A 17,277-nucleotide genomic window follows, 5' to 3' on the forward strand; every position below is an offset into this window, starting at 1 on the left:
TGACACTCCCTCTGAGTTAAAACAAACCAATATCCCGGAGTAATTCATTTACTCAAACAGTACACTGACTGAACTGCTGTGAAGAGAGAGATGAAGATGATCGCCGAGCTGAGCCAGATAACGAACAATAGACTGACTCGTTCTCGTGAATATGGCGCTCGACGTAATGGCATCATTTGCGATGATTACCCTTGATTCAAGCCTTCGGTTTACCCGCGCTCATAACACTATCACAGAATCAGTTCAGAATCAATCACCAAAAGAATCAGTTCGGTTCAGACGCTCTGTGAGTCGGTCTGCTTCACGCTGAATCACACATGCGCAGTATCATCATCTGACAGAAACGGTTCTTGACTCGAGAACGAGTCAGTCTGTTGTTCGTGTTCCTCAGACTGATAGAGATGGGTTTGTGTCTCTGCTGTATAACTGTGATTATGATCGCTGTGTTTCCTGTCATCTGCTTTAAATGTCCGTGTGTGTGTGTGTGTGTGTTCAGGACTGAACGGAGGAAACAGATCAACATCAGTCTCAATCTTCTCGATCAGGACTCGTCTAGTCTTCAGGATCAGATGCTGGTTTCAGACAGGTTTATCTTCTGCTCACTTCATGTGCTCTAGAAGTTTCTCCTCTTGAGGAAAGCACACAGATATGTGATGACCGGTTGGACAGGAGCATTGTTCATCTGGACAGATTGTGTGTGTGATGGAGCAGCGTGTGAATCCCTGAGGATCTCCTGTGTGAGGATGAACTCGAGCGCTTCTCCGGGCTAGAGAGTGAGGATGTGCGGGCCGAGCTGCGGCCGGTGAGCATGTACGCGCCGTCCGGTATGACGGAGTGTAAGGCGGAGGTGATTCGGTTTAACATTTGGGAAAAAATTCAAAAAGCATGAGCACTTAGTTACGTACTGTGCTGAAGACTAAATAAGCAGCGTGTGCACTGCATGACCCCAGCGTACTGCTCTGTAAGAACCACACGCTTCTGTTCCCTCTGGTTCTCATGACAGAAAACACCTAAAACCCCCTGCAGCTGTATAACAATGATCAGTGAGGACACTTCCTCTGTGGTGTTTATATAGATTAGTGATGAATAACAGATGACAAACATTATTCTGTGAGTAGAAGGAAGAGGAAACTGCGGTTAAGAGACAGATAAACACTGAGCCTAGGACTGAGTCACTGGAGTTATGAGTTTCAGGTAAATCAGTGACAGCCGCTGTGCTTCCTGTAGATGTGATCTGACTTCCTGCAGCAACACGTCACGAGCTTCACTGAGCACTAGCAGGTGTCTGACGCAGGGTTCGTGGTGTGTGTGTGTGTGTGTGTGTTCAGGTATGATCAGCTGGTGGCTCCGATGCTGACGCGGCGGATCGGTGTCGGTGTGGCCATGATCAACCGGCTGCTGTACGCTGTGGGGGGGGTTCAACAGCACGCACCGGCTGCAACCCCGAGAGAGACGGAGCATCGTGTCCATGAACACAGAGGAACAGATCGTCCTTTCCTCATCAACACTTACACTGCTGGCCGAATAAACATACAGCACTGGTGTTCCAGCAGATAAACATGGTTTCAAGTTAGTTATTTCTATCTTTGCTGTAGTGTGTCAGTAGGAAATATCAGTTAACATTGATATTAATAATGCAGTGAGATGTTTGTGCTGCACACAGAGATGTGATCTAATCATCATCAGTCTGTCTGGAGTGACGTGAAGAAACAGAACACACTGAGACAGACTCAATCCAGAAGAACTGTGTCTCCGAAACGCTTCAAGAAGATCTGTGTTCAGGCGTGTCCTGAGCGTCATGTGATCTGTGTTCAGGCGTGTCCTGAGCGTCATGTGATCTGTGTTCAGGCGTGTCCTGAGGGGTCATGTGATCTGTGTTCAGGCGTGTCCTGAGGGGTCATGTGATCTGTGTTCAGGCGTGTCCTGAGGTTCATGTGATCTGTGTTCAGCCGTGTCCTGAGCGTCATGTGATCTGTGTTCAGGCGTGTCCTGAGGGGTCATGTGATCTGTGTTCAGGCGTGTCCTGAGGGGTCATGTGATCTGTGTTCAGGCGTGTCCTGAGCGTCATGTGATCTGTGTTCAGGCGTGTCCTGAGCTTCATGTGATCTGTGTTCAGGCGTGTCCTGAGGGGTCATGTGATCTGTGTTCAGGCGTGTCCTGAGGGGTCATGTGATCTGTGTTCAGGCGTGTCCTGAGGGGTCATGTGATCTGTGTTCAGGCGTGTCCTGAGCGTCAAGTGATCTGTGTCCAGGCGTGTCCTGAGGGGTCATGTGATCTGTGTTCAGGCGTGTCCTGAGGGGTCATGTGATCTGTGTTCAGGCGTGTCCTGAGGGGTCATGTGATCTGTGTTCAGGCGTGTCCTGAGCGGTCATGTGATCTGTGTTCAGGCGTGTCCTGAGGGGTCATGTGATCTGTGTTCAGGCGTGTCCTGAGCGTCATGTGATCTGTGTTCAGGCGTGTCCTGAGGGGTCATGTGATCTGTGTTCAGGCGTGTCCTGAGCGTCATGTGATCTGTGTTCAGGCGTGTCCTGAGGGGTCATGTGATCTGTGTTCAGGCGTGTCCTGAGCGTCATGTGATCTGTGTTCAGGCGTGTCCTGAGGGGTCATGTGATCTGTGTTCAGGCGTGTCCTGAGGGGTCATGTGATCTGTGTTCAGGCGTGTCCTGAGGTTCATGTGATCTGTGTTCAGGCGTGTCCTGAGCGTCATGTGATCTGTGTTCAGGCGTGTCCTGAGGGGTCATGTGATCTGTGTTCAAGCGTGTCCTGAGGGGTCATGTGATCTGTGTTCAGGCGTGTCCTGAGCGTCATGTGATCTGTGTTCAGGCGTGTCCTGAGCTTCATGTGATCTGTGTTCAGGCGTGTCCTGAGGGGTCATGTGATCTGTGTTCAGGCGTGTCCTGAGGGGTCATGTGATTTGTGTTCAGGCGTGTCCTGAGGGGTCATGTGATCTGTGTTCAGGCGTGTCCTGAGCGTCAAGTGATCTGTGTCCAGGCGTGTCCTGAGGGGTCATGTGATCAGTGTTCAGGCGTGTCCTGAGGGGTCATGTGATCTGTGTTCAGGCGTGTCCTGAGGGGTCATGTGATCTGTGTTCAGGCGTGTCCTGAGGGGTCATGTGATCTGTGTTCAGGCGTGTCCTGAGGGGTCATGTGATCTGTGTTCAGGCGTGTCCTGAGGGGTCATGTGATCTGTGTTCAGGCGTGTCCTGAGGGGTCATGTGATCTGTGTTCAGGCGTGTCCTGAGCGTCATGTGATCTGTGTTCAGGCGTGTCCTGAGGGGTCATGTGATCTGTGTTCAGGCGTGTCCTCAGGGGTCATGTGATCTGTGTTCAGGCGTGTCCTGAGCGTCATGTGATCTGTGTTCAGGCGTGTCCTGAGGGATCATGTGATCTGTGTTCAGGCGTGTCCTGAGCGTCATGTGATCTGTGTTCAGGCGTGTCCTGAGCGTCATGTGATCTGTGTTCAGGCGTGTCCTGAGGGGTCATGTGATCTGTGTTCAGGCGTGTCCTGAGGGGTCATGTGATCTGTGTTCAGGCGTGTCCTGAGGGGTCATGTGATCTGTGTTCAGGCGTGTCCTGAGGGGTCATGTGATCTGTGTTCAGGCATGTCCTGAGGGGTCATGTGATCTGTGTTCAGGCGTGTCCTGAGCTTCATGTGATCTGTGTTCAGGCGTGTCCTGAGGGGTCATGTGATCTGTGTTCAGGCGTGTCCTGAGGGGTCATGTGATCTGTGTTCAGGCGTGTCCTGAGCGTCATGTGATCTGTGTTCAGGCGTGTCCTGAGGGGTCATGTGATCTTTGTTCAGGCGTGTCCTGAGGGGTCATGTGATCTGTGTTCAGGCGTGTCCTGAGGGGTCATGTGATCTGTGTTCAGGCGTGTCCTGAGGGGTCATGTGATCTGTGTTCAGGCGTGTCCTGAGGGGTCATGTGACCTGTGTTCAGGCGTGTCCTGAGCATCATGTGATCTGTGTTCAGGCGTGTCCTGAGGGGTCATGTGATATGTGTTCAGGCGTGTCCTCAGGGGTCATGTGATCTGTGTTCAGGCGTGTCCTGAGCTTCATGTGATCTGTGTTCAGGCGTGTCCTGAGGGGTCATGTGATCTGTGTTCAGCCGTGTCCTGAGGGGTCATGTGATCTGTGTTCAGGCGTGTCCTGAGGGGTCATGTGATCTGTGTTCAGGCGTGTCCTGAGGGGTCATGTGATCTGTGTTCAGGCGTGTCCTGAGCGTCATGTGATCTGTGTTCAGGCGTGTCCTGAGGGGTCATGTGATCTGTGTTCAGGCGTGTCTTGAGGGGTCATGTGATCTGTGTTCAGGCGTGTCCTGAGCGTCATGTGATCTGTGTTCAGGCGTGTCCTGAGGGGTCATGTGATCTGTGTTCAGGCGTGTCCTGAGCGTCATGTGATCTGTGTTCAGGCGTGTCCTGAGCGTCATGTGATCTGTGTTCAGGCGTGTCCTGAGGGGTCATGTGATCTGTGTTCAGGCGTGTCCTGAGCGTCATGTGATCTGTGTTCAGGCGTGTGCTGAGGGTCATGTGATCTGTGTTCAGGCGTGTCCTGAGCGTCATGTGATCTGTGTTCAGGCGTGTCCTGAGGGTCATGTGATCTGTGTTCAGGCGTGTCCTGAGCGTCATGTGATCTGTGTTCAGGCGTGTCCTGAGGGGTCATGTGATCTGTGTTCAGGCGTGTCCTGAGCGTCATGTGATCTGTGTTCAGGCGTGTCCTGAGGGGTCATGTGATCTGTGTTCAGGCGTGTCCTGAGGGTCATGTGATCTGTGTTCAGGCGTGTCCTGAGCGTCATGTGATCTGTGTTCAGGCGTGTCCTGAGCGTCATGTGATCTGTGTTCAGGCGTGTCCTGAGCGTCATGTGATCTGTGTTCAGGCGTGTCCTGAGCGTCATGTGATCTGTGTTCAGGCGTGTCCTGAGCGTCATGTGATCTGTCTTCAGGCGTGTCCTGAGCGTCATGTGATCTGTCTTCAGGCGTGTGTGCTCTGGGGAACTACATCTATGTGATGGGTGGATACGACGGCACCCATCACCTGAACACTGTGGAGCGGTACGATGTGGAGATGGACGTCTGGAGCTTCATCTCTTCCATGAGTCACAGACACAGCGCTCTGGGAGTGACGGCGCACCACACACACATTTATGTGCTCGGTACCAACTGCATCTTACACACAGAATAGACCCTATTTCTGGAATAATTTAAAACAAGTTTGCCGATTTTAAGTTTAAAAATGATAAATTCATATTTTAAATATATATATATATATTAGCATGTTAATTTTTAAGTTTGTAAGTTTACTATAAGATATTTTGTCTTTTTAATACTCCCTTTTATTTAAAAATATAATGGTTTTATCACACTTTACTCACAATTATTTTATTATTTTATTTAAAGAAATAAATAAAGTGCACTCAGATCTCTGAGTGGCGCCGATACAGGATGGCTGCCTCCGTGACGTGCTCTGCAGTTGTTTTTGTGTTTTTGTTAGTTTGTCCTGTCTTTAGTTATATTCCTGCAATCAGTTTCACCAGGGACGAATTGCTGGATATTCGGCAACACACATCTCCCGATATTTCACCGGTTTTCGACTATTCTGATGTTTTGCTGGACATTCTTGTCGGCGGAGCGGCTGCCCTGATCACACGCTTCAAGAGGACGCGCAGGCGGGGAAAGCGAGCGGGAGCGCTCGTGAGACTCAGAAAACGCGGATTTCGAACGCCGTTGCCTAGCATCCATCTGGCAAATCTCCGCTCTCTACCCAACAAAACGGACGAACTGCTTCTGCTCTCTCGGACAAATAAAGATTTCTCCCACTCTGCTGCTCTGTGTTTCACGGAAACTTGGCTGAATGACACCATACCGGACAGCGCGCTCCATCTGCCGGGCTTTCAGCTGTTTAGAGCGGATCGCGACGCAGAATCAACGGGGAAATCGCGCGGCGGCGGGACATGCTTTTACATCAATGAACGGTGGTGTACAGATGTAACTGTGTTAAAGAAGACGTGCTGCTCAAATCTCGAAACGCTCTTCATTAACTGCAAGCTGTTCTATTCGCCGCGGGAGTTTCATTCGTTCATTCTGGTGAGTGTTTACATCCCTCCTCAAGCGCACGTGAGCTCAGCTTTACAGAAACTCGCTGATCAGATCACAGAGACAGAACAACAACACCCAGACTCTGTTTTAATCATTCTCGGGGACTTTAATAAAGCCAATCTCTCCCGTGAACTGCCAAAATACAGACAGCATGTTACTTGTCCCACAAGAGACAGTAATATATTGGATCACTGTTACACAACAATAAAGGATGCATTTCACTCTGTTCCACGAGCAGCTTTGGGACATTCTGATCACCTTCTGGTTCATCTTATACCGACCTACAGGCAGAAACTAAAATCAGCTAAACCTGTATTAAGGACTGTAAAAAGATGGACTAATGAAGCAGAGCAGGATTTACAATCTTGTTTTGACCTCACTGACTGGAGTGTTTTTGAAGCTGCTTCCACCGATCTGGACGAACTCACAGAGACCGTAACATCATATATCAGTTTCTGTGAGGATATGTGTATTCCTACCAAGACTCAACTAAATTACAACAATGACAAACCGTGGTTCACTGCAAAACTCAGACAGCTCCGTCAGGCCAAAGAAGATGCTTACGTGAAGGGGGACAATGTCTTGTATAAACAGGCTAAATACACACTGGAAAAGGAGATCAAAGTGGCAAAGAGGAATTATTCTGAAAAAATAAGGACTCAGTTCACTTCGAACGACTCCGCATCAGTGTGGAAAAGCCTAAAGAAGATCACCAATTACAAGACACCACCCCCCAGCACTGTGGAAAATCAACGACTGGCAGACGATCTGAACGAGTTTTACTGCAGGTTTGAAAGAACACCCATCACCTGCCCTGAACACCTCTCCACACAACCGTTCACACCAATAACAACTCCTGCAACCAACCCTGAACACCTCTCCAAACAAACGTTCACACCATTCACAGCTCCTGCAACCCATCCTGATCACCTCTCCAATCAACCGCTCTCACCATTCACAACTCCTGCAACCAACCCTGAATGCCTCTCCAAACAACTGTTCACACCACTCACAACTCCTGCAACCCACCCTGAACACCTCTCCAATCAAGCGCTCTCACCATTCACACCTCCTGCATCCCCCCTCTCCCCCACACCTGCAATACAGATCAGCGAGGATGCGGTGCGCCAGGTCTTCAGGAAGCAGAAAAGGAAAAAAGCACCAGGCCCAGATTGTGTTACACCAGCCTGTCTGAAATCCTGTGCTGACCAGCTGGCCCCCATCTTCACAAAGATCTTCAACAGATCGCTGGAGCTGTGCGAAGTCCCTTCATGCTTCAAACGCTCCACCATCATCCCCATCCCAAAGAAATCCAAAATTACAGGACTAAATGACTACAGGCCTGTGGCTCTAACGTCTGTAGTCATGAAGTCATTTGAAAAACTGGTGCTGGCCCACCTGAAGGACATCACTGGACCCTTGCTGGATCCTCTTCAGTTTGCCTACAGAGCAAACAGGTCTGTAGACGATGCAGTAAACATCGGACTGCATTATGTTCTGCAACACCTAGACAGACCGGGGACCTATGTGAGGATCCTGTTTGTGGACTTCAGCTCTGCCTTCAACACGATCATCCCAAACCTCCTCCTGCCCAAACTAACTCAGCTCTCCGTGCCCACCTCCATCTGTCAGTGGATCAACAGCTTCCTGACAGACAGGCAGCAGCTAGTGAGGCTGGGAAAATACACATCCAGCACCCGTACAATCAGCACCGGAGCTCCCCAGGGCTGTGTTCTCTCCCCACTGCTCTTCTCCCTGTACACTAATGACTGCACATCTAAGGACCCCTCTGTCAAGCTCCTGAAGTTTGCAGATGACACCACACTCATCGGCCTCATTCAGGACGGTGACGAGTCTGCTTACAGACAGGAGGTTAAAGAGCTGGCTGTCTGGTGCACTCTCAACAACCTGGAGCTTAACACGCTCAAAACAGTGGAGATGACTGTGGACTTCAGGAGAAACCCCCCTGCACTCCCCCCACTCACCATCATGAACAGCACTGTGACTGCAGTGGAGTCATTCAGGTTCCTGGGTACCACTATCTCTCAGGACCTGAAGTGGGACATTCACATTGACTCCATTGAGAAAAAGGCCCAGCAGAGGTTGTACTTCCTTCGCCAGCTGAGGAAGTTTAACCTGCCACAGGATCTGCTGAAACAGTTCTACTCCACCATCATCGAATCCATCCTCTGCACTTCAGTAACTGTCTGGTTCAGCTCAGCTTCTAAATCTGACCTCAGAAGACTACAGAGGGTAGTCCGGACTGCTGAGCGAATTATCGGTACAACCCTCCCATCTATTCAAGAACTGTACTTATCCAGAGTGAGCAAAAGGGCTGTTAAAATCACTCTGGACCCCTCACATCCAGCACACTCCCTCTTTGAACTGTTGCCATCTGGTCGACGCTACAGAGCACTGAGCAGCAGAACGACCAGACACAGGAACAGTTTCTTCCCTCAGGCAATCCATCTTATGAACAGCTGATAATAACTGTGGGACACACTACACTATTTATATTTATATACACTACACTTTTTATCCAACACACATACTTAGCGTACACGTAAATCTTTTGCACATAATATACATGTACATACATGGAACACACTATACTACTTATATTTATATTTATGTAGACATACACTTATTTATCCAAACACACATACTTAGCGTACAGTTACAATTTTTCCACATAATATACATGTACATACATAAATGCTCTTTTTAATATACCTGCCATACATTGTCAATTTGTATATTGTCAATCCTTACCCACCTATTTGTATTTTTTTTTTTTTTTATTCCTTATTGTGTTTTTTGTTCTGTCGCTGTTATGTTGTACTGCGGAGCTCTGTCACGAAAACAAATTCCTCGTATGTGTGAACATACCTGGCAATAAAGCTCATTCTGATTCTGATTCTGATTCTCAATACTTTTATTAGCACTATTATCATTACTATAATAATTGGTTTTATAGTTATATGTAATGGGTCACACACTATGTGCAGTGAGAGGACCAAAGCAGATCTCCAGATGCTCTTATGAGAAAAGCTCATGTTAACCCAGATTATAATACTTAACTATTCATTACTACACTTTTTAGAAAGTGCAAAGCATTAAAACGCATGACAGACCTTTAAATATTATAACATTATTTATGGAAATATACAATGCATTACAGCATACATTATTAATGTTTTTATAATGCAATATACATAAAAGCCAAAATGTGTAAGAGCAGCTTGACTGATCCAGTGATGATTATTGGAGCATTCACAGACACCGACGTGTGTGTTTGTTGTGTGTCTGTAGGTGGGTATGATGGGAACACGTTTCTGGACAGTGTGGAGTGTTATGACCCGGAAACATATGCATGTAGCGAGGTCACCAACATGACGTCCGGCCACAGCGGTGTGGGAGTGGCTGTGACTCTCTCATAGTCTCTCTCTCTCATAGTCTCTCTCTCTCTCTCTCTCTCTCTCAGTCTCTCTCTCTCATAGTCTCTCTGTCTCTCTCTCTCTCTCTCTCTCTCTCTCTCTCAGTCTCTCTCTCTCTCTCTCTCTCAGTCTCTCTCAGCTGGTCTCATTAGCGCACAATACATGTGTTGTTCTGATGAACCTCAGTCTGGTTGCACATGAGCAGAGGAGAGCTCCTGCCTCTTTTTGGTTGTGTTTCTCTCTCGTGGAGGTTAATAACGGAGCATCAGAGCTTCTGTCAGACAGGATGATGGATGTCTACTTCCCTCTGAGCCGCTGGGATGTGCTGGACTCGATCCTGGCCGGACCCTGAAGCAGCACAGCTCCACACCGGTCCATCAGTGCAGTTTAAGCTGTTCGGATGATTTTGTATTTGTCTTTTTCATGTCAGACGTTGATCACTCTTGAAACTAATCGTATGAAATGAACTCTGGAACTTCTGGAGACGGACAAACACAAGATCATTTTTATTTACCAAATAAGCAAGCGTTTCCAGATTTATCTACAGAGGCACTTGATAGTTTTAATAGGCTGATGAAATTATGTATTTGTTAAACCCTCTGTTCGTTCTTAATGGACGGAACTCTTGTACAAATTAAGCTTTTTGTTTGAAGGGATGTTTTTTCTTTTAATCACTCAAAATAATGAATAAATGGTTATTTATGCCTGCTTTACAACAAATAATACATTGTACAAAACTTGTAAATTAAAAGCATACGTTTCTTGCAGTTGTTTGTGTGAATTTGTGGGAGATTCGCGCGGTGGCGCCAAAACACTGAACACCAAGCGCGGGAACGATTCAGCGCTAAATACAGATTAAAACAAGATGATGATAATATTAATAGATGAATGGATGGACAGATAGATTCAGCAAAATATGAGTAGTTTGCAAAACAACATTCACGGATTCAAGCTAAAATAAAATTTTTGATTGGAGCACATAGTCTGTGCACGTCACTGGATTAAAACTAACGAGATTTGTCGATTGATAACTAATAACATAAAATGTCCTCATAAATCGGTAGTCATGATCTTTCACAGTATTAGTGAGAACATTTGGCGCTCAGAAGTAAAACAAACCCTGATAATACTGTGCTGTTTTAATTAGTTTATTTAATTCGCGCCTGCACTAAACATTTCCCAGCGGAACGTGAATCAGTCAGAAGAAGTGACAGTGAAATATGAATTCTGAATATGAATCTGCTGCATGGCTGTTTGATTGCGTGTGTGGGGATTGTTGGTGTAGTACGTCTCCTCCTCATCAGATCAGATCAGATCGAGTGTGTTCCGAGCCTCGGTGTGTTTCAGATCAGACTCAGGACTGCAGTGTGTGTGAGGAACAGCGCAGGTGAGTTCAACTCTATTCACTAACTCTATCAACTCCATTCAGCGGCTCTTACACAGATGTGATTTCATATACGAGTCTTTAACATGTGTGTTCTCACCTGAGATCAGCAGTCTAATGAGGAATCATCGTCATTATTGTCAGACAGTCTCAGATTGAGTCAACTTTTACAGGAAGTTATAGATGCTCCTCATCTTTCAGTGACCCCTCACTTTCAGGATTATTTGATGAATAAAAAGTTAAAAAGAAGAACCTTTATTTAAAATAGAATTATGCTCTTACTATACACTACAGTTCAAAAGTTTGGGGTCAGTATTTTTTTTAAGAAATTAAAACTTTTATTCATCAAGGATGACAAATTGTTAAGAAGTGAAATCAAAGATTCACATTGTTAGAAAAATAAATACTGTTCTTTTAAAATGTTTATTCATCACTGCCTGTTTGTGTCTCTGAGAGTTCCTATCAAAATAAAGGCAAGAAACTCTTGAGTCCTGATTTTAATAATAACTCTGCTCCTCCCCCCAGATTAATAACACCAGTGTAATACAGCTGATCTTCGTTATACACAACTCAACTTCACAAGTCAATATTAGTCCATTTTCATGTGATATTTTCCTAATGTTTCAGTCTGGATCGTGTTTCTCTGGCAGGTGTGGAGATGATTCCTGTGAATGAGTTCCGGAGCATCACATCGGAGCAGAACCCTCATCTCCGGGTCCTGAAGCCCTGGTGGGACGTCCTGTCGGAGTATCTGGGCGTCACCATGCTGATGATCGGGGTGTTCGGCTGCACGCTTCAGGTGAGCTTCCTTACCTCCAGAGTCCTGACACTATTAGTCAGTCACTGAGAAGAAATAGTTCACATCAAAATTAAATTGTTCTTCCTTTCCTTTAATGCAAGAAGAAAGGTTTTAAAGAACCCTTGAGCTGTGTTTTACCATGCACTGAAACATACTCCACAACAAACACCATCAAAGTATCATAAAAGTATAATAACATTAATCCATGTGACACACACTTTATTCTAACCCTTCAGAAACCATGTGATTCTCTGTGTTAGTGTTTTAATATGCATGTTTTCCTTCACTCCAGCTTCAGAAATGCTGCATGCAGACACATTAAACAGGTTAGGACTGACATGAGGGTGAGCATTTACATTTTCATGTGAACTGTTCCTTAGAAAAGTATATATTATTGTGTGTGCTGCTGTGGTTTGTCATTCTGTTCTCCATGAACATCTGATCAGGAACGTGTGCAGTAGAGAGAAGCGATTAGGCAAGAGCTTTAGCTGATTATAACGTCTCTGTGGTGTGTTTGTCGTCAGACTCGTGATACCCATCGGCCTTTCTTACTTTTATTTGCTGCTAGAAAAACGCAGGTGTTTGCAGTGTAAATGTTTGTTAGATGAGTGTGATGTTTCGTGTGTCATCATCACTGATGCTTAGACAATCTTCATCTCTCCGCAGCTAACTCAAGACAAGATATCTTGTCTGCCGAACCGATTCCCGGATCTCTCCGGCGGAGAGCGAGACTGCAGTCACCTGCGGCAGGAGAACCAGAGTCTGTGGGAGTTCTCCATCACCAAACATCTCGGTCCGGACGTCGTGGAGGTGTTCGGCCGGAAGAACGGTCTGGATATCCACCAGTATGAGTTCGTCAACCACTTCTGCTACGAACGGGCCGTGCACTGGTACGGAAAGTACTTCCCTTACCTAGTGGTGATCCACAGCATGATCTTCATGGTGGCCAGCAGCTTCTGGTTCAAGTTCCCAGGAACGTCGTCTAAGATCGAGCTGTTTGTGACCATACTGAGGAAGTGCTTCGACTCTCCCTGGACCACGAGAGCCATCAGCGAAGTCTATGAAGAACGGCGAGAGGAGAGGATGGTCGTGTGGAGGAAGAACACAATGACCAAATCAGCCGCAGACCACAACGACGACACGGTGTCTCTGATCCGATCTTCCATAAAGTCCGGCTCAGAGCAGAAATCAGCAGAACCGCAGCCGACCGCGTCGCTCTTGGATAAGAAGGAAGGTGAGCAGGCCAAGGCCCTATTTGAGAAAGTCCGTAAGTTTCGGACACACGTGGAGGCGGCGGATCTGCTTTACTTCATGTACGTGCTGCAGACGGCGCTGAAGGTCTTCAAATTCGCTCTCATCACTGTTTACAGCGTGGCACTGGTCCCCAACATCCAGATCGTGGTGATGTGCTCAGTGCCTCCAGATCTGACGGGGTTCAGTGTGTTCTGCTGTAACTACAATAAAGCACACCTGTTCTCTAAATTAGCCTACTGCTACATCTGCTTCGTGGGAGTGTACGGACTGCTGTGTGTTTATTCACTTTACTGGCTGTTTCACCGACCGCTGAAAGAGTATTCCTTTGAGGCGGTGCGCTTGGAGACGGGAATAAACGACATCCCGGATGTTAAAAATGACTTTGCGTTTCTCCTTCACCTCAGTGATCAGTACGACGCCCTGTACTCCAAACGCTTCGCCGTCTTCCTCTCGGAGGTCAGCGAATGCCGCTTACGGCAGCTCAACCTCAACCTGGAGTGGACGGCCGATAAACTCCGCGCTCGTCTGTCACGCAACGCCTCCGAGAGGCTGGAGCTCCCTCTGTTCCTGCTCCCAGGGTTACCAGACACTGTCTTTGAGATCTCCGAGGTCCAGTCGCTCAAACTGGAGCTGATCAGTAATGTGATGATCCCAGGAACCGTATCACAGCTTCCAGCCTTACAGGAGATGGTGTTGATCCACAGTCCGGCCAAGCTCCAGCTGGAGGCCCTCAGTCATCTGCGTGAGAACCTGAAGGTTCTGCGGTTGTGCTTCGAGGGCCCGGAGCAGGTTCCGCTGTGGATGTACAGCTTACAGAGTCTGGAGGAGCTTCACCTGAGCGGCGCTCTGAGCAGCGAGCTCTCCCGCGGTCCGGCGCTGGACTCTTTACGTGAGCTGAAGAACCTGCGCCTGCTGACCTTACGCTGCAAGCTGACCAAGATCCCGCCCAGTGTTGTGGATGTTTCCGGTCAGCTCCTGCGACTGTGTGTTCACAACGAAGGCACCAGACTCCAGGTCTACAACAGTCTGAAGAAGCTGGTGAACCTGAGCGCTCTGGAGCTGACGGGCTGCGGTCTGGAGCGGATCCCCAGCGCCGTCTTCAGCCTGTCCCTCCTGCAGGAGCTGGACCTTCGAGAGAACCGCCTCACCACCGTGGAAGAGATCTTGAGTCTGCAGCACTGTCGCCGTCTGACCGTCCTCAAGCTCTGGCACAACCACATCTCCTACATCCCCGAGCACATCGGCAAGCTCCGCGCCCTGGAGACACTGGACCTCAGCTGGAACAAGATCCGCAGTCTTCCACCGCGCCTCTGTTACTGCACCAAACTCCGACACCTGGACCTTTCCCACAACCAGCTGGCGTCTCTGCCCTCGGAGATCGGCATCCTTCAGAGTCTGCAGTTCCTCTCGCTGGCCTTTAACTCTCTGGAGAGTCTCCCCGAGGAGCTGTTCTCCTGTAAGAGGCTGAAGGTGCTGGCGCTGGGGAATAACAGCATCTCCTCGCTGTCTCCTCGGGTCGGGAATCTGGCTCAGCTGCTTCAGCTGGAGCTGAAGGGAAACCGTCTGGAGTCTCTGCCTGTGGAGATCGCCGACTGTCTCTTACTCAAACTGACCGCTGTGATCGTGGAGGACAGTCTGATGGACCTTCTGTCTCCAGAAGTGAAGGACAGGATGAAGCACAGATAATCACAGTACTGGAGCATTCACACTTTTTTAAAATAACTTTTACACTTTTCTAAATAGATTGTCCTTTGATTTATATGATGACATTAGCTATATGTAATGCACAGTTTGCAGAATTGCATTAGAAACGAGTGATGGAAATGCCAAATTTCTAATAAAAATGCATTAATTCGTAAAAAAAAAATTTCACTCGCTTAAGGTGGTTTTTACTTGTGTGATAAAAGGTTAATGTGAATAATGGAAGATGGAAGCGCATTTGCTGAATAAATTGCTCTGTGTGCATGGGATTTTGTGCGATAGGACGGCAGAACCTGACTGACCGAAGGACCGATCTCTGAAAACCCAGAACAAAGTCTGTAATCAAAGTATTTCTGTATAATTGTCTTACACGACAGAGCAGCATTCACCTCCAAAAGCATTAACCATATTTATTGTGTTTCGTCTCCTCGCTCTGAGGCACAAGTCATTTATTATACATACATATATGGAAATGATTATATTCAGTGGCTTGTCCTACTTTTCTTAGTGATTCATAGTGCCAGTTTATCAGGACGTTTGGGTTTGTTGGATGGAAATGGTGCTTGTTCACAAATGTTTTATTGGATATTCCAAAGTTAAAGTTCCAACTTTGGAGGGAAACTAGGTTATTGATGATATGAGCTCAGTAATGTAGACTGATTACAGGAATTACAAGCACAATGCTGACTCCATACATGAGCTGCGTCCCTGATGCTCATGGGTTGGTGTTGGCACAGTGGATAATACACATGCCTTTGGTGTGAGAGACCCGGGTTCAAATCCACCAATGTGTCCCTGAGCAAGACACTTAACCCCTAGTTGTTCTAGAGGTGTGCAACCTCTGACATATGTAGCAATTGTAAGTCGCTTTGGATAAAAGCGTCAGATAAATGTAAATTTCATTGTGTTTATGTCCTGAACTTTCACCAGACAGACCTGACAGACTAGATCTGCCAAAACGGGCTGCACTAAATATTTTAAAGTATTTTTTTAGTAATCATGTTTAGTAATCATTAGTAATGTTTAGTAGTGAAGGTTTGTTAATGTGATTCACCTCGTAGCTGGTTGGTTTAGTTTATGAATAAACTCTTAAATGAAAACTTTAAAAAAATCGCTATGAGAAAACATGGTAGCAACTCTTCCAAACCTGAGACAGAAAGAGTTCGGTAGTGAGCGAACGCAAAAAACACTGAGCCGACGCCATAACAGACTCATCCATGTCCCTTCAGATGAACTCTTTCTGATGTCTAGTTTCTCTCAGTAGTGTTTAAGCTCAGATGTTTATCTATGTTTATAAGTAAGTTCACTCTGGGTTTATCAGCAACACCTGAATAAATCTGATTGGGAATACTGCTTTTCCTTAGCAGATCGAGCTCTTAAAGAAATTCAGTTCTTAACAATGAAGCTTCTGTGTGTTGTTTTCTGATGGTGGGTGTGTCTGAGCGAGTGGAAACTTCCACAGGTGTGTGTGTGTGTGTGTGTGTGTGTGTGTGTGTGTGTGTGGATTTACATTTTGGCACTCTTACCTGTCGGCACTCTTTTCATCTCGTGAAGCACACAATTAGAAAACTTTGCTCATGGACGTTCATTCCAGCCAACCACCTGAGCTGTAACTGTCATGTGACCACTGTTTCTTGAGCTTCAGGAAATGATGTCATAACCATGCTGATTGGTTGATGACAAGAACACACACACATACACACAGAGATAAACACACACACACAAGTCAAGTCACCTTTATTTATATAGTGCTTTAAACCAAAAAAGATTGCATCAAAGCAACTGAACAACATTCATTAGGAAAACAGTGTGTCAATAATCCCAAATGACAGTTAAAAGCAGTTCATCATTGAATTCAGTGACATCATCATCTCTGTTCAGTTTAAATAGTGTCTGCGCAATCATTTGCAATCAAGTCAATGATATCGCTGTAGATGAAGTGTCCCCAGCTAAGCAAGCCAGAGGCGACAGCGGCAAGGAACCGAAACTCCATCGGTGACAGAATGGAGAAAAAACCCGAACAATGTTAGGTAGGTTATTCCAGAGTTTAGGCGCCAAATAGGAAATGGATCTGCCGCCTGCAGTTGATTTTGATATTCTAGGTATTATCAAATTGCCTGAGTTTTGAGAACGTAGCGGACGTAGAGGATTATAATGTAAAAGGAGCTCATTCAAATACTGAGGTGCTAAACCATTCAGGGCTTTATAAGTAATAAGCAATATTTTAAAATCTATGCGATGTTTGATAGGGAGCCAGTGCAGTGTTGACAGGACCGGGCTAATATGGTCATACTTCCTGGTTCTAGTAAGAACTCTTGCTGCTGCATTTTGGATCATTAAATCTAGAGTATGATTTCGACAATGAGTAGGTCCTGAAACGTGTTGTCTAACACCAATAGAGTTCAGAATGTCTATAAATGCTGATCCCAATGCATCTTTTTCATTATCGACATGGATATTAAAATCACTAACTATTAAAAGTTTATCTGCAGCCAGAACTAACTCGCATGTAAAATCACCAAACTCTTTAATAAAGTCTGTATGGTGCCCTGGTGGCCTGTCACTGTACTTGGCAGTATGTTACTTCACGTTGTATGGATGTGTTGAGAA

General features: G+C 46.6%; 1 protein-coding gene, 1 long non-coding RNA gene and 1 pseudogene across 2 annotated transcripts in view; all 3 read left to right on the top strand.

The window, feature by feature from the left end:
• LOC132160659 (uncharacterized) overlaps positions 1 to 17,277 on the top strand; it is a 224,600-nt gene that overhangs the window by 32,227 nt on the left and 175,096 nt on the right. The gene's annotated exons all lie outside the window — the stretch shown is intronic.
• Positions 1,184 to 9,881, top strand: LOC132091010 (kelch-like ECH-associated protein 1B; annotated as a pseudogene).
• Positions 10,501 to 14,803, top strand: LOC132160655 (volume-regulated anion channel subunit LRRC8E-like). Its single transcript, XM_059570286.1, has 3 exons — positions 10,501 to 10,916; positions 11,564 to 11,712; positions 12,379 to 14,803. Exons 1-3 carry the CDS (start codon positions 10,763 to 10,765, stop codon positions 14,650 to 14,652), a joined length of 2,577 nt encoding a protein of 858 aa, XP_059426269.1. The 5' UTR covers positions 10,501 to 10,762; the 3' UTR covers positions 14,653 to 14,803.

This window comes from Carassius carassius, chromosome 17 (assembly GCF_963082965.1).
Source record: "Carassius carassius chromosome 17, fCarCar2.1, whole genome shotgun sequence".
In the NCBI taxonomy this organism is placed as follows: Eukaryota; Metazoa; Chordata; class Actinopteri; order Cypriniformes; family Cyprinidae; genus Carassius; species Carassius carassius.

Bases quoted from the DNA above. Each gene is read 5' to 3' on its own strand.
- LOC132160655 (XM_059570286.1), top strand. From the start codon at position 10,763: ATGAATCTGCTGCATGGCTGTTTGATTGCGTGTGTGGGGATTGTTGGT. The intron at 10,917-11,563 runs GTGAGTTCAACT...TTTCTCTGGCAG, and splicing joins GTGTGTGAGGAACAGCGCAG to GTGTGGAGATGATTCCTGTG. The intron at 11,713-12,378 runs GTGAGCTTCCTT...ATCTCTCCGCAG, and splicing joins TGTTCGGCTGCACGCTTCAG to CTAACTCAAGACAAGATATC.